The sequence below is a fragment of the Papio anubis genome, chromosome 4 (genome assembly GCF_008728515.1).
Source record: "Papio anubis isolate 15944 chromosome 4, Panubis1.0, whole genome shotgun sequence".
Lineage (NCBI taxonomy): Eukaryota > Metazoa > Chordata > Mammalia > Primates > Cercopithecidae > Papio > Papio anubis.
In genome coordinates, this window is record NC_044979.1 from 142,055,260 (window position 1) to 142,081,373 (window position 26,114).

General features: G+C 46.8%; 1 protein-coding gene across 1 annotated transcript; it reads left to right on the forward strand.

Annotated features, from left to right (window-relative positions):
* The first annotated feature begins 196 nt into the window (after positions 1-196).
* OCM2 (oncomodulin 2) lies at positions 197-25,435 on the forward strand. Its single transcript, XM_031665608.1, has 4 exons — positions 197-226; positions 21,790-21,857; positions 23,407-23,539; positions 25,150-25,435. The coding sequence occupies exons 2-4, from the start codon at positions 21,797-21,799 to the stop codon at positions 25,292-25,294; spliced, it is 339 nt and encodes a 112-aa protein (XP_031521468.1). The 5' UTR covers positions 197-226; positions 21,790-21,796; the 3' UTR covers positions 25,295-25,435.
* Positions 25,436-26,114: the final 679 nt, after the last annotated feature.

The window sequence follows — 26,114 nt, forward strand, 5'->3', positions numbered from 1 at the left end:
ATCAACGTGAGGTTCCAAGTCAGAGGTTCTGAAACTCTGTACTCAGAAAATAAAAAGGAAAATAATTAAAAACGTGAGTTCAAGGAACGGACTCGCCATCTTATTCCGCCCGAGTGGTTTATTGCTTGTTTATTTGTGTTTCTTTTCTCCTTCTGACTGACTTCACAGACATGGATCTCATTAAGCTGATGTCCGGCGCTGCATATTCAGCATCTTGGAGAATGAGGTTGGTGACGTTAATGAAATCCCGCCCAGCAGGGCCGACCCACACAGAGTCTCTTTGTGAAGAGCGTGTTCCTGAACTCATTTTCAAATTAGCTTTGAAAAGAAAATCTGAAAAATTGACCTCCATAAAAGCTGGTCCAAATCCATGAGCATAACTTAATCTTTCCTCATACACTCTCCGACAACAGCGGCCCAGGTTTAATTTGGCTACACTGATAGTCATATTAGTTTCAGTATGTAAGTAACGAGGTGTCTCTACCCTGGGAAGATTTGGGTTCTGTGTGGGTTGATGTTATTTTATTTTACTATTTCATTTTATTTATTTATTTTTATTTTATTTTTATTTTATTTTATTTTTACTTGAAGTGGGGTCTCACTCTGTTACCCAGGCTGGAGTGCAGTGGTGGGATCAGAGCTCGCTGCAGCCTCAAACTCCTGGGATCAAGCGATCCTCCTGCCTCAGCCTCCCGAGTAGCTGGAACCGTGGATGCATGTCACACACAAGTTTTTAATTTTTGGTAGAGACAGAGTCTCGCCCCCAACTTATTGCCTAGGCTGGTCTCAACTTCTGGACTCAAGCCCCACCTCTTCCCTCAGACTCCCAAAATGCTGGGATTGCAGGTGTGAGCCATTAGATGTCGTGATTTAAAAACAAAACCCCGCTTCTGTGTTGCGTGCAGGGGCCTTTCACTCATGCTCTGGCCTCTCTGCCGTGGTGCTGTGGTTCTCATTCTGGGATTTTTATTCCCTCCAACGTGCCTTCCTCTGGTGACATCTATAGGCAGCTGCGTAATTCATGCCCACAAAACAGGACAAACCGAGGAGCCTGGGCATGGGGTTCCTCTGGAAATAATATTCTGTATTCTGTTGCATGCACACATGTAATACACTTTTATTTTATTTTATTATTTTTTTTGAGGTGGAGTTTTGCTCTTGTTGCCCAGGCTGGAGTGCAATGGCATGATGTTGGCTCACTGTAACCTCCTTCTCCTGGGTTCAAGCGATTCTCCTGCCTCAGTCTCCTGAGTAGCTAGGATTACAGGCATACATCACCACACCTGGCTAATTTTTTTGGGTATTTTTAGACCACCATGTTGGCCAGGCTGGTCTCGAACTCCTGACCTCAAGTGATGCACCCACCTCGGCCTCCCAAAGTGCTGGGATTACAGCCATGATGCTTAGCCCATATTTTCTTATTATCAAAAACCCTAATACTTATTATAGCCTCTAACCCACACTTCCCCTTCCAGGAACTTGAAACGTTTACAGAAACTGTGGGCATCTCCCCTTGCCTTAAATACCTACAACTGTACAAAACACGTTGAAACAGCAGTTTGTTTTCGTTTTTGGGAAGGGTCTTGCTCTGCTGTATAGGCTGGTGTACAGTGGCACAATCAGGGCTTATTGCAGTCTCAACCTTCCAGGCTCAAGCGATCATCCCACCTTGGCCTCCTGAGTAGCTGGGATTACAGGTGTGAGCCACCATGGCTGGCTAATTTTTATATTTTTGTAGAGATGGGGTTTCACCACATTGCCCAGGATGGTCTTGGACTCCTGAGCTTGAGCGATCTGCCCACCTCAGCCTCCCAAAGTGCTGGGATTACAGGTGTGAGCCACCAAAGCTTCTAATTCTTTTTGAGATGGAGTCTTGCTCTGTCACCCAGGCTGGAGTGCAGAGCGCCGACTTGACTCACTGCAACCTCTGCCTCCCCAGTTCAAGCAGGTCTCCCTGCTTCAGCCTCCTGAGTAGCTGGGATTGCTTGGTCTTCTTTCCTGCGCTTGACTAATTTTTGTATTTTCAGTAGAGATGGGGTTTGCCATGTTGGCCAGACTGGTCTCAGACTCCTGACCTCAGGTGATCCTTACCTCAGCCTCCCAAAGTGCTGGGATTACAGGCATGAACCACCACACACCTGGCCAACTGCTTCCCTTTTTGACCAATAATTTGGGAACGTGATTTTAAAAGCTTTAATTCTTTATACCAGCCTTTAACTCACCCTTCCCAGAACTTAAAATGTTTATTTTCTTGAGACAAGGTCTCAGTCTGTCCTGCCCAGGCTGGAGTGCAGTGAATTGACGAACATGGCTCACTCAGCCTTGATCTCCTGGGCTCAGCGATCCTCCCTCAACCTCCCAAGCTGAGACTATAATCCCTGCCACCTCCGGCCTCCCGAGTAGCTGAGACCATAAGTACATTATTGTCGCGCCAGCTAATTTTAGTATTTTATTTCCCTTGTAGAGGCAGAGGGGGTCTTGCTGTGTTAAACTGGTCTCTAGCTCTCACCTCAAAAACAATCTTCCCACCTGAGCTCCCAAATGTTTTAAAATTGTGAGACTTCCCCAACATATGGCCAAGATGGATTAACCCTCTGGCATAAATACCTACAAAACTGTACAATACCTACGAAAGGAGTTTTGACACCAGTCAATGAAGGCGGCACTGAAGACCATGATCCTGGCACAGGAGAAACCAATGGGCAAATGTTCCCGGGTGCGGCGGAAGGGGAGGCAGCGGGCGGGGGAGGCAGTAGTCTCCCTGAGTGCAGGAGACAGAGCTGACAGTGTGAGAGGCAGGCCTGGCCAGGTGCGTGGCTCACCTGTAATCCCAAGCACTGGGAGGCTGAGGTGGAGTGGATCATTTGAGGTCAGGAGTTCGAGACCAGCCTAGCCAACATGAGTGAAACCTGTCTCTACTAAAAATACAGAAAATTTAGCTGAAGCGTGAGTAATTCATCTTGTAATCCCAGCTACTCAGGAGGCTGAGCACAGAATCACTTGAACCTGGGAGGTGGAGGTTGCAGTGGCAAGATCTTCACTGCCCTCCAGCCTGGGCCTGAGTGAGACTCCATCTCCAAAAATTAAAAAGTTGGAGCAGGCCACAAGCAGCTGGGAGATTGCAGGATGAATCCTGCAGGAGAAGTGTGCAAAAACAAACTCTGGCACTTTGCTGAAGGATACCTCTTGACTCTGGAGCTGAGATGGGTCAAGCTCATGCAGGAGAAGTGCCCAAGCAAGGCCAGGGAAGAATCACACAATAAAACAGATAGAGATCATTCAAAGAAACCCACAAAAGACTGGGAACCGTTCATGTTTCCATGAGGCAGGTGAAAAACCTCATGAAATACATGAGACATTGAGTCACTTGCCCATTCAGAGGGGCATTGCCTTGATGGGGCGGCAGGGTGGCCTAAACTGAGGTTGCTCTGGTTTTGCAAGTCTCAAAGGATCACTGCGTCTGGGCATGGGCCGACGACTCATGCCTGGGGCCATAACACTTTGGGAGGCCGAGGCGGGGCGGATCACCTGAGTCAGGAGTTTGAGACCAGCCCTGGCCAACTTGAACAAACCCCCTCTCTACTAAATACAGGAGGTAGCCAGGCTTGATTTGTGCTGCACCTGTAGTCCCAGCTACTGGGAGGCTGAGGTGGGTGCATGCAAAGCTTGAAGCTTCCAGGAGGCAGAGGTGCAGTGATTGACGTGTGCCACTGCGGTCAGCCTGGGTGACAGACTGAGACTCCTCAAAAAGAGGAAAGAAAAAGGATTGTTCTTTATTTCCAAGTCACTTAACCATGTCCCAGAACCAAGCTCAGAATATATTTTTAAACAGGAAAGATATTCAGTGCCCAACCAGGTAAAATTCACAATGCCTGGTATCCAGTAAATACCGGGATGAGGGGAGTGTTGTGGCTCTTGCACTTATAATCCCAGCACTTTGGGAGGCTGAGGCAGGAGAGGAGGGACAGCTTGAGGCCAGAGGTTCAAGACCCGACTGGGCAAACATGAGTGAACCAGGGAGTTCAAGACCCGACCCCTGGACAACATAGTGGGCAGGAGTTCCAAGACCAGACTGGACAGCATCACCTCTACTAAAAGTGAAAACTAAAAATTAGCCGGGAGGTGGTGCAGAACCTTATAGAAGCCCGGCACCAGTTGAGAGGCTGAGGTGGGAGGAGGATGTGGCTGAAGCCCGGGAGGTTGAAGCTGCAGGGAGCTATGGTGGCGCCACTGCACTCCAGTCTGGGCGACACAGCAAGATCCTGTCTCTAAAAAATAATAATCACCAGGTATGCCAAGAAGCAAGGATTATACCCCAGGAAGAGGAGAAAAACCAATGAAATGAAATGACAAAGATAGAATTAATAAAGAGATTAAAACACCTACTATAACTGTTTGATGTGTTCAAGAAGGTAAATGAAAATGTGAGCATGTTATGGGTAAGTATGATGGCTCACACCTGTCATCCCAGCACTTTGGGAGGCTGAGACGGGCGAATCACGAGGTCAGGAGTTTGAGACCATCCTGTCCAACAAGGTGAAACCCTGTCTCTAGTTAAAATACAAAAATTAGCCAGGCATGGTGGCACATGCCTGTAATCCCAGCTACTCAGGAGGCTGAGGCAGGAGAATTGCTTGAACCTGGAGGGCGGAGGTTGCAGTGAGCCAATATCGCCTCATTGCACTCCAGCCTGGGCAACGAGAGCGAAACTCCGTCTCAAAAGAAAAAAAGAGAAAGAAAAAAGAAAACTCGCTGGGTATGGTGGCTCACACCTGTAATCTCAGCACTTCCTGAGGCCGAGGCAGGTGGATCACTTGAGGTGAGCAAGGTCTCAGAGCCCCAGCACCAGGAAGTGGTCGATTGCAGGGTTGGTAAAAAGAATTTACTGACATCAGGCTGGGCATGGTGGCTCACATCTGTAATCCCACCACTTGGAGAGGCCAAGGTGGGTGGATCCCTTGAGGTCAGCAGTTCAAAACCAGCCTGGCTAACGATGGCCCGGTGAAATGTAGCGATGGTGTAACCCCATCACTACTAAAAATACAAAAATTAGCTGAGCATGGTGGTATGGGCCTGTAATCCCACCTACTCGGGGGGCTGAGGCATGAGAATTGCTTGAACCCAGGAGGTGGAGGTTGCGGTGAGCCAAGATCACACCACTGTACTCCAGCCTGGGGCACAGAGCCAGACTCTGTCTCTCAAAAAATAAATAAATAAATAAAGGCCGGGCGCGGTGGCTCAAGCCTGTAATCCCAGCATTTTGGGAGGCCGAGACGGGCGGATCACGAGGTCAGGAGATCGAGACCATCTTGGCTAACACGGTGAAACCCCATCTCTATTAAGAAATACAAAAAACTAGCCGGGCGAGGTGGTGGGCGCCTGTAGTCCCAGCTACTCGGGAGGCTGAGGCCGGAGAATGGCGTGAACCCGGGAGGCGGAGCTTGCAGTGAGCTGAGATCCGGCCACTGCACTCCAGCCTGGGCGACAGAGCGAGACTCCGTCTCAAAAAATAAATAAATAAATAAATAAATAAATAAATAAATAAATAAAATAAAAATAAGAAAACTGATGTTCTAAGAGATTAAGTCAATTTCCCCAGGTCAGACAGCTAGAAAAGCCAAAGGCAGGATGGGATCTCCTGTCTCCTGAGCTTCTTTCTATCCATTCAAGGTCATATCTAGATAAGAACATGAGGGTTTTTAAAAATTATTATTTTTTGGAGACAGGTTCTCGCTCTGTTGCCCAGGCTGGAGTGCAGTGGCACAATAGTAGCTCACTGCAGTCGTGAATTCCTGGGCTCAAGGAATCCTCCCACCCCAGCCTCCCAAGTAGCTGGAACTACAGGCACGCACTACCAGGCCTAGCTAACTTTTTAAATGTTTGTAGACATGGGGTCTCACTATGCTGCTCAGGCTGGTCTGAAACTCCTGGCCTGCAGCAATCCTTCTACCTCGGCCTCCCAAAGTGCTGGGATTCCAATCGTGAGCCACTGCACCCGGCCAACATGAGAGTTCTTGAGGCTTTGGAACAATCCTCTGAATTCAACTCCGACATCTGTCCCAGGTCTTGAAGCTTTTTTTTGAGACAGAGTCCCGCTCTGTCATCCAGTCTGGAGTGCAGTGGCGCGATCTCAGCTCACTGCAAGCTCCGCCTCCCGGGTTCACGCCATTCTCCTGCCTCAGCCTCCCGAGCAGCTGGGACTGCAGGCGCCCACCACCACGCCCGGCTAATTTTTTGTATTTTTTAGTAGAGATGGTGTTTCACCATGTTAGCCAGGATGGTCTCGATCTCCTGACTTCGTGATCCGCCCACCTCGGCCTCCCAAAGTACTGGGATTACAGTCTGAGCCACCGCGCCCGGCCAGTGTTTTTTTATTGGATGGTTTTTCCTGGGGTCTGAATCTCATGGGGACGTCTGACCAATAGAGGGAGACCCCCGCACCGCCAGAGAACCCACATCATGGACACGTGCAGACAGATAAAAATACGGGACCCTGGAGCCAGAGATGCCGCCTCTCTCATTATGTGCGGTTTAGTTGCAATTTCTCCTTAATTAACTCACTTAAGTCTTCATTAAATGTTGCCTCCAGCTCATCCGTAAGTTGAGACGGAGCCGCTCACATTTCTTGTTCATGAAAAAATCAGCGTCCTGTAGCATTTTGTTTCTTTTCTGCTATAGCATTTCACACGTGCCTAAGCAGTTTGGGGCTCTCCCCATATGTATCTATATCTGTATTTATATCTATCTATATATCTATATATATTTTTGTCCCTGCTCAGAAACTGAAACATTGATTTAGTGACCACAGAGTTGGCCAGATAGCAAAAACAGCAAGAACAGGTTTTGGGTGAAAACTGCTGGAGAACTTCTTGGCAAGAAGTCCTCAAATGTGGTAGCCTGGAGGTGGCTCACTAATGCTGACACCAAATGTGTGCGCCACAGGTGATGGTGGTTATAATTGTGGCTGGTTTTTAGCAGGATGGGACGCAGGTGGGCTTTAAGAATCCCAGTTCTGGCCGGGCGCGGTGGCTTACGCCTGTAATCCCAGCACTTTGGGAGGCCGAGGCGGGTGGATCACCTGAGGTCAGGAGTTCGAGACCAGCCTGACCAACGTGGTGAAACCCCGTCTCTACTAAAAACACAAAATTAGCCAGGCTTGGTGCCACATGACTGTAATCCCAGCTACTCCGGAGGATGAGGCGGGAGAATGGCTTGAACCCAGGAGGCAGAGGTTGCGGTGAGCCGAGATTGCACCATTGCCCTCCAGCCTGGGCAACAAGAACAAAACTCTGTCTCAAAAAAAAGAAGGAAAAAAAAACCCCAGTTCTTGGGGAGGAAGTTGGCATAGAACCATCTGGGTCATGTGATCGACACTTCCACTGTATTTTCCAAAGGAAATTTACATTCAGGAAGGAAAACATGTTGAAGAGTGGAAGGAGAGCCAAGAGAGTTGCTCAGTACTTGAGCAATGCATTTGTTATTCCGAGGAAAGTGAGTTTAGCGGGGAAGGAGGGTTCCAGTTCCTCCCATGCCCTCGCCAATGCCTGGCATGGGTCAGCCTTCCTCATTCTGGGCACTTTCATTAATGGGTATTGGCATCTCATTGTGGTTTTATTTATTTATTTGTAATTTATTGTTGTTGTTAGAGATGGGGACTCGCTATGTTGCCCAGGCTGGTCTCAAACTCCTGGGCTCAAGTGATCGTCCTGCCTCGGCCTCCCAAAGCATTGAAGTTGCAAGCATCAGCCACCACACTCGGCCTATTTTTTTAATTAAAAGAAAATTTTAGAGACAGGGTCTTGCTATGTTGCCCAGGCTAGAGTACAGTGGCTATTCACAAGCACGAACATTGAACACTACAGCCTCAAACTCCTGAGCTCAAGTGATCCTCCTGCCTCAGTCTCCTGAGTGGGTGGAACTACAGGCGTGTGCCACTGGGCCCTCATGATGGCTTGAATCTGCGTTCTCTAATGATGAATAACGTTAAGCATCTTTTCCTATGCTCATTTGCTGTCCATATTGAAAATTTGTTTTAAAGATAGGATCCATACGCCAGCATGTTTGTATTGTGAAAGATGATAAAGTCTCAGGACCCCAAACTCACTCTGCCAAAGAGAAAGTCAAGCTTGGAAACAGTCATGCAATACTGCCTTCCCTTTTGTTCCCAAGCAGAGAGCTATATTTTCTTTTTTTCTTTATTTTTGGGGACAGAGTTTCATTCTGTCACCCAGGCTGGAGTGCAGTGGCGCAATCTCGGCTCACTGCAAGCTCCGCCTCCCAGGTTCACACCATTCTCCTGCCTCAGCCTCCCAAGTAGCTGGGACTACAGGTGCACACCACCATGCCCGGCTAATTTTTTGTATTTTTAGTAGAGATGGGGTTTCACCATGTGAGCCAGGATGGTCTCGATCTCCTGACCTCGTGATCCTCCCACCCTCGCCTCCCAAAGTGCTGGGATTACAGGCGTGAGCCACCATGCCCAGCCACAGAGAGCTATGTTTTCATAACCCCGTGTTCTAGCCTCATGCATAAGCCAGGTGCCCACCATGATAGAAGTTTACGTATCTTCCCAGATGGTCTCCCTCACAAGTTGCTCACAAAGTGAGCCCCTAATTCTTTCAGGATACATCTGCCCCTATAAACTAGCCCTAAAAGCAAGTTCTGCTAAATCTCACACTGAGGATGTCAATTACTAGCTTATTTTCACATAGATAGGACAAGCACGAGACCATAAATCATCCTTCCACCTACCCTGAGATAAATGCAGCATGGCCCCATTTCCCCTACTCCCTCTTTGCACATGTTTACTTTATCTTATGTAAAATGTACATTTACTGAGCTGAAGATGAATGCAGCATAAACTCTTTACTCCTTTTCACATGTTTATCTTCTGTAAAATGTAGATTCACTGGGCTTAAGATGAATGCAGCACAAACTCTTTACTCCCTCTTTTCACATGTTTATCTTATGTAAAATGCAGATTTACTGAGCTCAAGATAAATGCAGAATAAACTCTTTACTCCTTCTTTTCACATGTTTATCTTATGTAAAATGTAGATTCACCGGGTTTGAGATGAACACACCATGGACTCCTCTACTCCCTCTTTTCACATGTTTAATCTTATGTAAAATGTAGATTTACTGAGCTCAAGATGAATGAATCACGGACTCTTTACTCTCTCTTTTCATGTTTATCTTATGTATAATATAGATTTACTGGGCTTGAGATGAGCACACCATGGACTCCTCTACTCCTTCTTTTCACATGTTTATCTTATATAAAATGTAGATTCACTGGGCTTACGATGAATGCATTACAGACTCTTTACTACTTCTTTTCAAGTTTACTGTCTCTTACGTAAAATGTAGATTTACTGAGCTCAAGATAAATGTATTGTGGACTCTTTACTCCTTCTTTTCACATGTTTATCTTATGTAAAATGTAGATTCACTGGGCTTGAGATGAACACATCACAGAGTCTTTCCTCCCTCTTTTCACATGTTTAATCTTACATAAAAAGTAGATTCTCTGGGCTTGAGAGGAATGCACCATGGACTCCTCTACTTCCTCTTTTCACATGTTTATCTTATGTAAAATGTAGATTTCCTGAGCTGGAGACAAATGCCTCATTGACATGTAAAATGTAGATTTATTGATCGCCAATCAGAGCCTTGAGAGAATGTGACCATTTGCCTCTCTGCCTACCCTCCCTTCCTTTATCCCTCCTGCTTGCTCTTTCCCCTTTAAATAGTGAAGTTCCCAAACCCTCTCTGGAAACGCACAGGTCACAGATGCTCCCGTGGCTGGTGTTCCTCCCCGGCATGTCCTCAAACTGCTGCATCAACCTCAGTCAATGGGGACTCCTGCCTCAGTCCCTTTTTCAGTTAATATTATGTTAATGGGAAAGATCTATTAGGGAGAGAGAAATTGATGGCACGGGAGAGGGAGGGGAGAGTACGTGGAGAGATGTGCTTGAGAGGGTGGCAGGAATGGAATCCAGTTTAGATGATGGAGGGGCTGGCGTTAGATAGGATGTGGATGGTTCTTTTTTTTTTTTCCTCGAGACGGAGTCTCGCTCTGTCGCCCAGGCTAGAGTGCAATGTCACGATCTCAGCTCACTGCAACCTCCACCTCCTGAGTTCAAGCTATTCTCCTGCATCAGCCTTCTGAGTAGCTGGGATTACAGGCATGCATCACCATGCCCAGCTAATTTTTTGTATTTTTAGTAGAGACAGGGTTTCACCATGTTGGCCATGCTGGTCTCAAACTCCTGACCTCATCATCAGCCTGCCTTGGCCTCCCAAAGTGCTGGAATTACAGGCGTAAGCGACCGCACCCGACCTGATGGTTCATTTTATAGCTAAGGCAGGAGTGAGTGGATGCAGAGGCTGGGAGAGGGACGATGTCATCTAGAGAACTTGGGGACACTCTCCTCCAGTCGTTACTAGTTTCTTAGTTAAGGAGAAGGCAAGGTCATTGGCTGAGGATGAAGACATGTTGGGGATTGAGAAGGAGATCAGGAATGCAAGAATGATCTGGGGAACAAGGGGGGAAAAGAGGAGGCCAGGTGCTGTGGCTCACGCCTGAAATCCCAGCACTTTGGGAGGCCGAGGCAGGAGGGTCGCTTGAGCCCGTGAGTTCGAGACCAGCCTGGGCAACATGATGAGACCCCGTCTCTACAAAAAATAAAGCATTAGCCAGGCATGGTGGTGCACGCCTGCTGTCCCAGCTACTGGTGACGGGAGATGCTATGGTGGGGGAAATCGCTGGAGCCCAGGAGGTTGAGGCTTCTGTGAGCTGTGATCGCACCACTGCACTCCAGCCTGGGTGACAGAGGGAGACCTTGTCTCAACAAAAAAGAAAAGAAAAAAAAGAAAAAAAAAGAAAAAGGAGGAAAAATGAACTAAGGAAATAGGCTAGGCACGGTGGCTCACGCCTGTAATCCCAGCACTTTGGGAGGCTGAGCCAGGTGGATCACCTGAGGTCGGGAGTTTGAGACCAGCGTGACCAACATGGCGAAACCCCGTCTCTACTAAAAATATAAAATTAGCCAGGCGTGGTGGCGCATGCCTGTAATCCCAGTTACTCGAGAGGCTGAGGCAGGAGAATTGCTTGAACCCAGGAGGCGGAGGTTGCGGTGAGCCTACATCGTGCCGTTGCATTCCAGCCTGGGTAACAAGAGTGAAACTCCCTCTCAGAAAAAAAAAAAGAACTGGGGAAATAGAGTCTGATTTCCTGGCGGGCATTTTGACTGGCATGAGACATTTGACTTGAAAGACCTGCAGAAGGCAGCAGGCAGTGGCTGTGGTTTGATACCATCGGACATGACCTGGGATTCCCATTAACCAAATTTGGTGTCATCATGACCCAGTCACCGGATCTGGTCACCCTGAGCCCCTCTGCAACTGCTTCAGGTGTTTCCTGGCTAATCTTGGCACCGCAGACAGTGTGATTCTAAATGCCACCACATTATTCGGAAATTTTTCGATCGCTAATGAGAACTTTTGCCCAAAAGAGGCTAAATTATTAAGCGCAAGGGTGTGGTCTTGAGCATGCTGTCTAGAAAACCGGGCGTGCTGAATTTTCTTGCTGGTTTGCATCTTTAAAGTTGAGCTTTTACTAACGATTCATAATTGCTCCCCAAATGAGAGCTGGTGATGCTAAGAGGCATCAAAACCCTAGAACGTGGAGGAGAAAAGAGAACCCTAACTCATTAGACAGACAGCAGCAAACCCCTTCTGAACTGGAAGCCACTGCTTTTTAGAACACTGTGAAGGTCATTTCTGGCGGCCATACCATTCCCATAGCTTGTCAGCCAAGGTGGTTTTTTATTAGGCTGGTGCAAAAGTTATAATTGCAAAATTATATTATAATTTCAATAATTGCAAAAACCACAATAATTTTTGCACCAACCTAATTAATAAACATGAATCACCTCTAGCGATGGGAGAACACTAAATTCAGGAAATAAAACATGCTCAGCTGTGACCTAGAAGCCCCAGAGAACTGTTCTGGGCTGTTCTGGACTGTTCTGGACTGTTCTGGACTTGGGCAACCCACACCCTGTGCATTTAGAAACAGTGAGTTTAACTGAGTATTTAATAGATAACAACAATACTGAAATCTTTTGTTATTTTATTCATTTTCAGAAAAGAAAATGCATATACACATCTAGATGTAGGTCAAATATGCCACACTCTTGATAATAGTGTAGTTGTCTTCATTTGGATAAAGATTTTAATCACTTCAGTCCCATAATTTCAGGGCAGTTTAAAGTTTATTCATGAATAATATAGGTATTTGTACAAAAGTCCAGTATTTTTCTGCCAAGTGCAAAGGCTCATGCCTGCAATCCTAGTGTTTGGGGAGGCTGAAGAAGGAGGATTATTTGAGGCTAGGAGTTGAACACCAGCCTGGGCAACATAGCAAGACCCCCATCTCTACAAAAGAAAAATTTAATTAGCTGTGTATTGTGGTGTGCGCCTGTAGTCCCAGGTCCTTGAGAGGCTGAGGTGAGAAGGAGCCATTGAGCCCAGGAGTTCAAGGTGACAGTGAGCTATGATTGTGCCACGACACTCCAGCCTGGGCAACAGAATGAGATGAAGGACAGAAGGAAGGAGGAGCGGGGAGGGAGGGAGGGAGGAAAGGAGGAAGGGAGGGAGGAAAGAAGGATGGAAGGGAGGGAGGGAGGGAGGAAGGGAGGGAGGGAAGACAAAAGGAGGGAAGGAAGGGAGGGAGGGAAGGAAGAAAGGAAGGAAGGAGGGAAAGAAGGAAGGAATGAAGGGAGAAAGGGAGGGAGGGAGGGAAGGAGGAAGGTGAATTTCCTTCCTCCTTGACAGGATGGGAGGGATTGGAGTGAAAATTAGGTTGACTTATTATATTAAAAAACCAAATGTATTGTTTGATTTTCTCACATCTGACCTGTGTACTGAGAATTTAAACCCACTCAACTCCCAGTAATTACTGCTAAAACCATCTGGGTGAATTTCTCTGTAGCCTTTTACTGATATGTGGTGAATTTGTATTGTGTCAATTTAGCAAAACTGGGACTGCATTTCCTAAAATTCCCCTCCCTGCCTAGTTCCAGTTTACTGTGGGTAAGAAGACATATCTTTGGAGGGTGGAGGTTGGCACTGGTTACCATGTAACCCGCTCCCACAATTGTGTAAGGTCCAGTCGCTATAACCGCCGTCCTGTGTCTATAAATATATATTTTCCAATTTACAAAATACATTGAGCATAGTGCCTGTTTCACTTTACTATATATGGTGGATATTTTTCAATATCATTAAACAGACTTCTAGACTATCCTTTTATTTTTTATGGCCCGTCAATTAACAAATCCCCGCACATCGGACGTTGAGGTGATTTCCAATTGCGAAGAGAAACAAAATCTTTGTGTCCATCCACAATAGTTAGTTTCTTCGTTTTTCTTGCAGTTCTTTAAAAAAAAATTCCTCCTCTGCCTTCTGGCCTGTATTGTTTCTGATCAGAAGTCTGATGTCACTGGGCGCGGTGGTGTGCACCTATAATCCCAGCTACTCAGGGCCCAGGAGTTTAAGACAAGCCTGGGCAACATAGCAAGACCCCATCTCAAAAAAAGAGAGAGAAGTCTGATGTCAATCTTATCTTTGTTCCTCTGAACATATTGTGTCTCTTTTTTCTGGCTGCCTTTATGATCTTCATCTTCTCTTTATCACTGGTTTTAAATAATTTTATAATAATGTGCCCTTTATACGTGTTGGCTTTGTCTCCTCCTCCTTTTCCTTTTTGTCTCAAAAAAAAAAAAAAAAAATTAAAGAGATAGGTGTCATGCGCGTCCGTGTGAAGAGACCAACAGGCTTTGTGTGAGCCACATGGCTGTTTATTTCACCTGGGTGCAGGCAGGCTGAGTCTGAAAAGAGAGTCAGCGAAGGGAGGTAAGGATGGGGCCGTTTTATAGGATTTGGGTAGGTAAAGGAAAATTACAGTCAAAGGGGGGTTGTTCTCTGGTGGGCAGGAGTGGGGGTCACAAGGTGCTCAGTGGGAGAGCTTTTTGAGCCAGGATGAGCCAGGAAAAGGAATTTCACAAGATAATATCATCACTTAAGGCAAGGACCGGCCATTTTCACTTCTTTTGTGGTGGAATGTCATCAGTTAAGGCGGGACAGGGCATTTGCACTTCTTTTGTGATTCTTCAGTTACTTCAGGCCATCTGGGCCTATACATGCAAGTCACAGGGGATGCGATGGCTTGACTTGGGCTCAGACGCCTGACAATAGGGGTCTCATACTGTTGCCTAGGCTGGTCTTAAACTCCTGGCTTCAAGCAAACCTCCCAAAGTGCTGAGATTATAGGCTTGAGCCACCGCACCCTGCCTGACCTGGGATATCTCTCCCTTTTTCGTCATGGGGATAATAATATTTCACAGAGGGCTGGGCGCGGTGGCTCAAGCCTGTAATCCCAGCACTTTGGGAGGCCGAGACGGGCGGATCATAAGGTCAGGAGACCGAGACCATCCTGGCTAACACGGTGAAACCCCGTCTCTACTAAAAAATACAAAAAAAAACTAGCTGGGCGAGGTGGTGGGCGCCTGTAGTGCCAGCTACTCGGGAGGCTGAGGCAGAAGAATGGCATGAACCCGGGAGGCGGAGCTTGCAGTGAGCTGAAATCCGGCCACTGCACTCCAGCCTGGGTGACAGAGCAAGACTCCGTCTCAAAAAAAAAAAAAAAAAAAAAATTCACAGAGTTGTTACCACGGTTAAAAGACACGACATCGTATTGGTGAACTGGGCAGTGTTGTAGAAACCTGATGTGAACAGGGCAGGCTTCATGGGTGTGAGACCCCTAGTCTTCAGGGTCCTGCACTTAGCCTGCACACTTGATTTAATCTGCTGAGGCACTCACATGGAAATTCTTTGAACAAGAGGACTTGCATTTCTTTTTTCTTTTCTTTTCTTTTTTTTAGAGATGGGGTCTTGCTATGTTGCCCAGGCTGGAGTACAGTGGCAATTCACAGGCACAGTCCCACTACTGATCAGCACAGGAGTTTTGACTTGCTCCGTTTCCAACCTGGGCTGGTTCACCCCTCCTTAGGCAACCTGATGGTCCCCTGCACCCAGGAGGTCACCATATTGATGTCAAACTTAGTGAAGACACCCAGTTGGCAGAGTGCACTGCAGCCCAGAACTCCCAGCTCAAGCAATCCTCCTGCCTCAGCCTCCAGAGTAGCTGGAACTACAGACACCAGCCACGGCGCCCGGCAGGACTTGCATTTTCACTGTGCACCGGAGCCCACAGATTACAGAGCCAACAGTAATTAGGGGACTTGTGCCATTTCCACACCCATAGTAGATCATGAGGGATGCATTTTGCCCTGCTCCATGGGTAATCAAAACTGTAAACCCAGGAGAGGTCAGCTCTTGTAGACAGGGGCTGTGTGCTCCTGGAGATCCCCCATCCTTGTTATTCATTCATTCCACTGGGAAACACACAAGCTGTCCTTTTCAGGCAGCCCTAAAACACTTTACCGTCTTCGTTTGTAAACAGCAGTCACTTCGACTGACTCATGAAGGAGCTTGTCCCAACCCCCAAGTGTAAACTTATTTAACAAATGATTGCCTAGTCTGTGAGTGGGAAAGGAAATCCAGTCCTAGAGAAGTATCTCATTCATAAATAAACACGCCCGTAACTCTAGATCCCACCCCATCCCCCATGTCACCGTGCAGAGACAGCTGGATGCAGACATTCAGATTCAGAGCCAGTTCATTCATTGCACAAATGTGTTCATTGAATAGTTACACTGTGACAAGGAATGTGCCAATGAAAGACCAAAGATAAAAATGGACAATGGAACTGGGCGCGGTGGCTCACACCTGTAATCCCAGCACTTTGGGAGGCCAAGAAGGGAGGATGGCTTGAGCCCAGGAGGTCAAGGCTGCAATGAACCACAATCGCATCATTGCACTGTAGCCTGCATGACAGAGCCAGACCCTGAATCTACAAAAATTAAATTAAAAAATGAAGGCTGAGCGCAGTGGCTCTTATTTGTAATCCCAGCACTTTGGGAGGCTGAGGCGGGTGGATCACTTGAGGTCAGGAGTTGAAGACCAGCTTGGCCAACATGGTGAAACCCTGTCTCTACTAAAACTACAAAAAATTTGCTGGGCGTGGTGGTACACACCTGTAATCCCAGCTACTTGGGAGGATGAGGCAGGAGAATCGCTTGAATCTGTGAGGTAGAGGTCTCAGTGAGCCCAGATCTTGCCATTGCACTCCAGCCTGGGCAACAAGAGCAAAACTCCGTCTCAAAAAAAGAAAATTTTAATTTAATTTAATTTAATTTAGAAATTAGCCTGGGGTGGTGGCAGGTGCCTCTAGTCCCAGCTACTCAGGAGATTGAGGCAGGAGGACCGCTCAAGCCCAGGAGCCTGGATAATTATTTAGTTATTTCCATTTTTTGTAGAGATGGGTTCTTGCTATGTAATGCAGGCTGGTCTCAAACTTCTGGGCTCAAGCAATGCTCCTGCCTCGGCCTCCCAAAATGTTGGGATTTCAGGCATGAGCCACCGAGTCCAGCCATGCTTGGGTTTTTTGAAAACCCACCTGGCTAGGTTGGAGGTGACCCCGAGTGGTTAAAGGTTAGGAGTCCACCATAGTTGTTTCCTTTTCCAAAAGAGATGCTGGAGGCTTGGGCTCGGGTAGTGACTGGTCCGTGAAGAGAAGATGAAGTTGAGAGATATTTAGGAAGTGACATCTGTTGGGAGAACATGGAAGTGGGTCCACTGTGCTCTCAACCAGCCCATCATACATGATGGAGGGAGGGTCTCCCATGCATTCAACAGTTTCATCCCCACAATGGCAGCCAGGCTGGGCGCGGTGGCTCACGCTTGTAATCACAGCACTTTGCGAGGCTGAGGGGGACGGATTACTTGAGGTCAGCAGTTGGAGACCAGCCTGGTCAACACGGCGAAACCCCGTCTCTACTAAAAAAAAAAAAAAAAAAAAAAATTAGCTGGGCATGGTGGCAGGCACCTGTAATCCCAGCTACTTGGGAGGCTGAGGCAGGAGAATCGCTTGAACCTGGGAGGTGGAGGTTGCAGTGAGCTGAGATCACGCCACTACATTCCAGTCTGGGTGACAGAGCGAGACCCTGTCTCAAAAAAAAAAAAAAAAACCGATCTACTTCCACATCTTCCTCCTATTCTTTCCTGGGAGCAATTAGGAATTGGTGGCCAAAATAATGAAGACTACGGAATCAACGTTTACAAATTGTTTTTATATATATGTGTGTGTGTATATATATATACACACACACGATATACATATACATCACATTACATAACTATGCAAATATGATAAACAACATATTATGCATATGCAACGTATGTCATATGCATAACATGATATGCAACATAAAATACATAATATGAAATTTACCATCTTAATCATTTTTCTTTTTTCTCTTTGGAGAGACAGGGTCTCACTCTGTTAACCAGGCTGGAGTGCAGTGGTGTGATCACAGCTCACTGTAGCCTCAAACTCCTGGGCTTAAGCGATCCTCCCACCTCAGCCTCCCAAGTAGCTGGGACCATAGGTGCACACAACAGTGCCTGGCTAATTTTTTTATTATTGTTTTGTAGAGATGGGGTCTTGCTTTGTAACCCAGGCTGGTCTCAAACTCCTGCCTTCAAGCAATTCTCCCACCTCAGCCTTCCAAAGCGCTGGGATTGCAGATGGGCGCCACCGCACCCGACCCATCTTAACCCTTTTGAAGTTCAGTGGCATTAAATATATTCACATTGTGCAACCGTCACCACCATCCATCTCCAGAACTTTCTCATCTTCCCATTCTGAAACTCTGTCCCCATTAAACACTCACTCCCATTACCCCTCCCCCCAGCCCTGCTAACCATCATTTTGTCTGTCTCTGTCGATTTGAATATTCTAGGTACCTCGTATTAGTGGAATTATACAATATTGTCTGTTTGTGTGAATCAATCTCTCTCTCTCTCTCTCTCTATATATATATATATAGTTTTTTTTTTTTTGAGACAGAGTCTTGATCTGTCACCCAGGCTGGAATGTAGTGGCACAATCTCGGCTCACTGCAACCTCCACCTCCCAGGTTCAAGCGATTCTCCTGCCCCAGCCTCCCAAGTAGCTAGGATTACAGGCGCCCACCACCATGCCCAGATAATGTTTTTGTATTTTTAGTAGAGACAGGGTTTCGCCATGTTGGCCAGACTGGTCTCGGACTCCTGACCTCAGGTGATCTGCCCACCTCAGCCTCCCAAAGTGCTGGGATTACAGGCATGAACCACCACTCCTGGCCTGGTCTCTGGTATCTTTATTTTCTATCAGAAAAATAGCATGAACAGAAAAAGTATCTTGGTTTGACCCATATGCTACTTTGATTTAAATGAGCAGATTTTTAAAAAATGTTGTATCTTTGTGGACAATTGTAAACACTCCCAAGAAAAAGAAAGGGCTCAGCTAGTTTCTTTGGCAACTTAATGTCAGAAACCTAATTCAAAACTCTCAAGACTTATTTTCAGAAATTTTCTTTTTATTTATTTATTTATTTTTGAGACAAGTTCTCGCTGTGTCGCCCAGGCTGGCGTGCAGTGGTGCAATTATAACTTGCAGCAGCTGTTACTTCCTGGCCTCAATCCATCTTCCCACCTCAGCCTCCTGAGCAGCTGGCACCACAGGCGTGCGCCACCATGCCTAGCTGATTTTTTTTTTTTTTTTTTTTTCCGAGACAGAGTCTTGCTCTGTCATCCAGGCTGGAGGGCAATGGCACAATCTCAGCTCACTGCAACCTCTGCCTCCCAGGTTCTAAGCGATCCTCCTGTTTCAGCCTCCAGAGTAGCTGGGATTACAGGTGCACACCACCACATCTGGCTAATTTTGTATTTTTAGTAGAGACAGGGTTTCACCATGTTGGCCAGGCTGGTCTTGAACTCCTGACCTCAGGTGATCCGTCTGCCTTGGCCTCCCAAAATGCTGGGATTACAGGTGTGAACCACTGCGCCCGGCCTACTTCATTCTTTCTAATGGCCACATAGGAAGTCATTGCATGGATGTACCATAATTTGACAAATTCCCGACTAAAGCCCATTTTAGTTGTTTCCAATTTCAATAGTGCACTCAAAGCTATAACAAAGACTTCTGTGTCGCCCAGGCTGGAGTGCAATGGCACAATCTCAGTTCACCGCAACCTCCACCTCCTGGATTCAAGCGATTCTCCTGCCTCAGCCTCCTGAGTAGCTGGGCTTACAGGCTGCCATGCCCAGCTAATTTTTGTATTTTTAGTAGAGATGTGGTTTCACCATGTTGGTCAGGCTGGTTTCGAACTCTTGACCTCGTGATCTGCCCACCTCGGCCTCCCAAAGTGCTAGGATTACAGGTGTGAGCCGGTAGTCAAACTCTTAGAAGCAGGAAGTACAATGATGGTTACCAGGAGCTGGGAGGTGGGGGAACAGGGGAGTGGTGGCAGCTCAATGGATACAGAGTTTCCATTTTTCCAGCTGAATAAATTATAGCGATCTCTCGTTCAATAATGCACCAAGAGTTAACACTATTGTACTATACATACACTTACAAATGGTTAAGATTATATATTTTATGGAATGTGGTTTTTACCACAATAATTAAAAAGAAGAACCTGGCACAGTGCTGGCCATATAAAGGCTCAATAAATGTTTGCTGAAAATTAAAAAAAAAAAGGCCGGGCACGGTGGTTCACCCCTGTAATCCCAGCACTTTGGGAGGCTGAGGTGGGAGAATTACTTGAGCCCAGGAGTTCAAGACCAACCTGGGCAACGTGGCAAAACCCTGTCTCTCAAAAAAAATGTATATTTAAAAAATTAGCCAGGCATGGTGGTGTGTGCCTGTAGTACCAGCTACTTGGGAGACTGAGGTGGGAGGATCCCTTGAGCCTGGGAGGTCAAGGCTGCAGTGAGCTGAGATCGTACCACTGCACTCCAGCCTGGGCAACAGAGCAAGACCCCGTCACAACAGAAACAAAATCTTGAGTTGTCTAGTCCTGGCCTCAGCCTCAGAATATTTTTTTCCGAACATGTTAGTTTTGTGGGTTGGGAATGCTGGCTTGATTTCCTCCTTTTTGCCTTTTGAGTGTGTGCAATTTATGGTATAGCTGGGAAATGTCAAAGTCAAGACATTTGTAGGAAAATCACATCACTTAGCCCCATCTCCTGTGCCGGACAAGTCCTGTGTGTGCGCCTGGTGACAATGGCTTTGAGTCTGTCAACTCCAGACTGAGGTCAGCTTTACACACCCATAGTTTCCAAAGTTGAAAACAGGCCTGCCTCAAACGGTACCTGCCAACATCTGGGGAACCTTTTCAGCTTACGGAGCACCCCTGTATGTGTTTGTCTTAGTTCAGGCCACCATCTCCACCTTACCAGGCATCCAGAACCTTCTTCACACTTTGCCAACAGAGTTCGTTTTCAGAATTGAAACCTTAGTTAAGGTTCATTGAGGTTTTTGTTTTTTTGTTTTTTGGTTTTTTTTTTTAATAATCGGCTGTTCCCACCCACATTCCCTTGAGATATAAATAGAAAAAAAAAAAAAGGTTTCATGAGTAAGACATTTGAGCTACATCCACTTGATCCTTGAAAAGGAAATCTAAGAGGTTGTAACTATCACTTTTTCTAGCCTATATAAGGTAGGTCAGCACGGTAGCAAAAGCCCATCTGTTGTTTTGCTCCTTCTGCTCTTTTTCCTGATTCTTCCTGGGGGGGAACCTAAAACGGTGAGTAACTGGTGGACCCACCAGACCCCAGACTCTTCTTCACTGCGTGCAGTGAGTAACTGGTGGGCCCACCAGACCCCAGACTCTTCTTCACTGCGTGCGGTGAGTAACTGGTGGGCCCACCAGACCCCAGACTCTTCTTCACTGCGTGCATTCGTACAAGGCTTAGGTGCTTAGACTCCTCTTTTCCCATGGCTTTGACACCTGGAAGGATTTTAGTCTCTGGGAGACGGGCTTTTCCTCCATCTGCTTCCGCCTTTCAGGACAGATAGCATGCCTTCTTCCGCAGAATGTCTGCAAGTGGCCAAACTGTATCCCTTCCCCCGTGGAAATTGCAACATTGCATCTCTCCGGCTGGTGTAGGAAAATGCCAGTGCATTTGTAGCATGGTTTGTAGCTGCCTGTGGAAATGACTGATTATGTCAGTATAATTTTTATAAGAAAACAATTGAATCCTTCTTTAGGTCATGTATTTTTTTTTTTCATTTCTGGCATATATTCAAAAGAAGGTTCTGAGATAAAAAGGGCTGGGGTCTTTTTGGTATCTGGTTTTAATTTGGATATTTTGTCCCGTCACTTAATACAAAACCATGCTTATCACATTTTAAAAATTCTAGACAGGCCTGGCTCGGTGGCTTACGCCTGTAATCCCAGCAACTTGTGAGGCCAAGGTAGGCAGATCACCTGAGGTCAGGAGCTCAAGACCAGCCTGGCCGACATGGCGAAACCCCGTCTCTACTAAAAACACAAAAATTAGCCAGGCATGATAGTGCGCACCTGTCATCCCAGCTACTCGGAAGGCTGAGGTAGGAGAATCACTTGAGCCCAGGTGGTGGAGGTTGCAGTGAGCCGAGATGGTGCCACTGCACTCCAGCCTGGGCAACAGAGTGAGACTCCATCTCAATTGAAAAAAAAAAAAAAAAAATCTAGACACACATGCAGTTTCAGTGGGCCTGAGAAGATATGTTTGCCGTGGATGTGCACGTTCCTGCTTGTGGCTTATCGTATCTCGTTTATTCTGTGTGAGTAGGTAGAAAATGAGCATCACGGACGTGCTCAGTGCTGACGACATTGCAGCAGCCCTCCAGGAATGCCAAGGTAGAGGGGACGTGGGGCGGGATGGGATTTCCTCACAGCTTTGCACTTTCAGCAAAGCAACACAAAATCAAAATGTAGGCCAGGCAGCCAGATGCAGTGGCTCACACCTGTAATCCCAGCACTTTGGGATGCCGAGGCAGGTAGATCACAAGATCAGGAGTTCGAGACCAGCCTGGCCAAGATGGTGAAACCCCATCTCTACTAAAAATACAAAACAATTAGCCGGAGGTGGTGGTGGGTGCCTGTAATCCCAGCTACTTCGAAGGCTGAGGCAGAGAATTGCTTGAACCCAGGAGGCGGAGGTTGCAGTGAGCTGAGATCGCGCCACTGCCCTCCAGCCTGGGAGACAGAGCAAGACTGTTTCCAAAAAAAAAAAAAAAATGTAGACCAGGCATGGTGGCTCACATCTGTAATCCCAACACTTTTTGGAGGCCAAGGTGAGAGGACTGTTTGAGCCCAGGAGTTTGAGATCAGCCTAGGCAACATAGCAAGGCTCCATCTCTACAAAATAAAAATAAAAATAAAAACTAGCAGGGCATGGTGGCATGCGCCCGTGGTCCCAGCTACTAGGGAGATTGAGGTAGGAGGATCACTCAAGCCCGGGAGGTTGAGGCTGTGGTGAGCTATGATTGCTACACTGCACTCCAGCCTGGACGACAGAGTGAAACTCTGTCTCTAAATAAATAAATAAGAGGTTGGCTGGAAAATTCGTGGAATCGGAGAAGAAAACTGCTATTTATTAGATAACTAAAATTATAGAGATCTGGGATCTGAGCACACAATTACACTTCTGTAAGACAAAAGAAACTTACAAAACACATGAAAGCAAGAAATTACTGAAGGGCCAGGTGTGGTGCTCACGCCTGTAATCCCAGCAGTTTGGGAGACCGAGGCTGGTGGATCACTTGAGGTCAGGAGTTCAAGACCAACCTGGCCAGCATGGCAAAACTCTGTCTCTATTAAAAATACAAAAATGATCTGGGCATGGGGGTGCACACCTGTAATCCCAGCAACTCGGGAGGCTGAGGCAGGAGAATCACTTGAACCCGGGAGGCAGAGTTTGCAGTGAGCCGGGATCACGCCACTGCACTCCAGTCTGGAGACAGAGTAAGACTCTGTCTCAAAAAAAAAAAAAAAAAAAAAAAGAAAGAAAGAAAGAAAAAAAAGAGAAAGAAATCGCCAAAGGCTGTTTAGCCTGTTGAAATCCAGTGATTGCATTTCCCCCTACCAATTAGACCAGGTATGTTGTGGGCTCGGCTACACAGCCTGTAAAGTGGGCCAGCGGGAGGGGGAGGCGCAGAGAAGAGGAGGAAGGAAAAGGGAAATGGACAAAACCAAGTGGAGGAGGGAAGGCTGGGGCAGAGGGGACATGGGATGCCATCACAGAGCCATCAAGTCTCGGCTGTTCCAAAATCTTGGACCAGTTGAGCATCCCCGTAGCTCAGGGATATTGTTGAAGTATTTTTAATCATCTGTGTTTTCAGTACCTTGGCCCCAGTATAGAATGTGATCCAATGAGTGTCAGAATAACCCATTCTCTATTCTTCAGACCCAGACACTTTTGAACCCCAAAAATTCTTCCAGACGTCAGGCCTCTCCAAGATGTCAGCCAGTCAGGTGAAGGACATTTTCCGGTTCATAGACAACGACCAGAGCGGGTACCTGGATGAAGAGGAGCTTAAGTAAGCTTTGTCCTGAGTCTGTCTGGTACCCGGCACTGCTGGGTGGCCCTGGGGTGCAATGGGGGCCAGGATGCTGAGTATTTCTTCAATGGCCAGCCTCAGTGTTGGTCATTCAGCCAAGCATCATTAAAGCAAAGGATATGAGTCAGTTGACCACACATCTACCCATGCAAAGCCCTCAACACGGGCAGTGAAGACTGCAGGTGCAAAGATTCTTTTTTTTTTTTTTTTTTTTTTTGAGGCAGGGTCTCGCTCTGTCACCCAGGCTGGAGTGCAGTGGGATGATCTCAGCTCCCTGCAGCCTCCACCTTCCAAGTTCAAGTGATTCTCATGCCTCAGTCTCCCAAGTAGCTGGGATTACAGGTGCATGCCACCACGTCCAGCTAATTTTCATATTTTGAGTAGAGATGGGGTTTCACCATGTTGCCCAGGCTGGTCTCAAACTCCTGGCTTCAAGTGATCCTCCTGCCTTGGCCTCCCAAAGTGCTGGGATTACAGGTGTGAGCCACAGCGCCCAGCCGCAAAGATTCTTTGGTGTAAGGGATTTCCTTTGGCAAATGGATTTTAAAAAACTAAAACTTTGGCTAAACGTGGTGGCTCACACCTGTAATTCCAGCTACTCAGAAGACTGAAGCACAAGAATCGCTTGAAATCAGGAGGCAGAGGTTACAGTGAGCCGAGATCGTGCAGCTGCACTCCAGCCTGAGTGACAGAGAGAGACTCTGTCTCAAATAAATAAATAAATAAAAATGAAAAACACTAAAAGCTTAAAAATGGGCCAGGCACTGTGGCTCACACTTACAATTCCATCCCTTTGGGAGGCTGAGGTGGGCGGATTGCTTGAGTGAGCCCAGGAGTTCAAGACCAGTCTGGGCAACATGACAAACCCTTGTCTCTACAAAAAAATACAAAAGTTGGCCGGGCGTGGTGGCTCAAGCCTGTAATCCCAGCACTTTGGGAGGCTGAGATGGGTGGATCATGAGGTCAGGAGATCGAGACCATCCTGGCTAACATGGTAAAACCCCGTCTCTACTAAAAAATACAAAACAAAACAAAAAACAAAAAAAAAAAACTAGCCGGGCGAGGTGGAGGGCGCCTGTAGTTCCAGCTACTTGGGAGGCTAAGGCAGGAGAATGGTGTAAACCCGGGAGGCAGAGCTTGCAGTGAGCTGAGATCCGGCCACTGCACTCCAGCCTGGGCGACAGAACAACACTCGGTCTCAAAAAAAAAAAAAAAAAAATGTTAGTGGGGCATGGTGGGAAGCACCTGTCATTCCAGTTCCTTGGGAGGTTGAGGCAGAAGGATTCATTGAGCCCAGGAAGTGGAGGCTGCAGTGAGCCATGATGGGGTCACTGCCTTCCAGCCTGGGTAACAGAGCAAGACCCTGTCTCAAGAAAAACCCAAAAACCACACCAAAACAAAAAAAAACCCTTAAAAATGAAATGCCCACCATTGGTTTCTACAGCTTAAGGAAACCTCTGCTTGCTAAGACCTTGGCTAATTATTGCAAGTGCTGGAAACAGATGATTTACTTAAAGGAAAAACACAAGTGTAAACACAGAGATGCATGATCTTTCAGAAAATCCCCATGGATCTTTATTATCGTGTAGATTTTTCCTCCAGAAGTTTGAAAGTGGTGCCAGAGAACTGACCGAGTCAGAAACCAAGTCCTTGATGGCTGCTGCGGATAATGATGGAGATGGAAAAATTGGAGCAGAGGGTACGTCCGCGCCTGTACGTAGCATAATTCCGTGAGAGCTTGGGCTGTAAGATCCAACCGATGTGGCTTAAAATCTCCCTTTCTTAACCTTACTGAGCCTCAGTCTTCTCATCTGTAAAACGGGACTAAAGTAAGGATGCACATGATGTGTGTAAAAACCCTGGCATAATGCTCGGCAGGTGCGAGTAGAAGCTTGGTCAGCAATTGGCTGTTGTCTAGAGCTGCAAAAACATCCCTCACCCGGACTAGAAAGAGGGACTAGCTTAGCCACCTGGCTAGTTATTTGTAAGATGCTGAATGCACTCCAGATATAGCATAAGGAATTTACCAGTGGGGTTTGAAACTCCCTAGAATAAGGGGAGATTTACGCTTCTTAGACTAGAGTCCATTATGCAGGGAAGGTCTTCTGTTTCTAAGGGTTTAGATAAATATTATGTTTTATTGACATTAGCCTGCCAAGTGGATATTATTAAATAGAGAAATAAATAAGCTAACCCATTTACTGCATCTTCAGGGGAGGGCAGAACTCTAGGTCTGAGCCTTTAGGAAATACACTCAGTACAGCTGTAGGATCATTTTCACTCTTGCTTCGTCAGACTACAGCCATTTCTGAGCCACTTTGTGCCCAACCCAGCAGAACGCATGGTGGTCCTCTGGTGGAAACAACTAAAGCGAAAACTGCTACATTGATGCTTATTTAAAAAAAAAACCTTGCTCAAAATTATACCACTATCGCCATTGCAAGCACGTGGAGTTAATGCAGATAGATAGCTCATAAAATAGATTTCAGGGGTAAGGGAGGATTATTCCCGACTAAATATAACCCACGGGCCGGGCGTGGTGGCTCAAGTTGTA

What these genes read in the sequence shown, in the direction of transcription:
- OCM2 (XM_031665608.1), top strand. Translation starts at nt 21,797, where the DNA reads ATGAGCATCACGGACGTGCTCAGTGCTGACGACATTGCAGCAGCCCTC. An exon ending in AGCCCTCCAGGAATGCCAAG is followed by an intron (nt 21,858 to 23,406) that starts GTAGAGGGGACG and finishes TCTATTCTTCAG; the next exon opens with ACCCAGACACTTTTGAACCC. An exon ending in CTGGATGAAGAGGAGCTTAA is followed by an intron (nt 23,540 to 25,149) that starts GTAAGCTTTGTC and finishes ATTATCGTGTAG; the next exon opens with ATTTTTCCTCCAGAAGTTTG.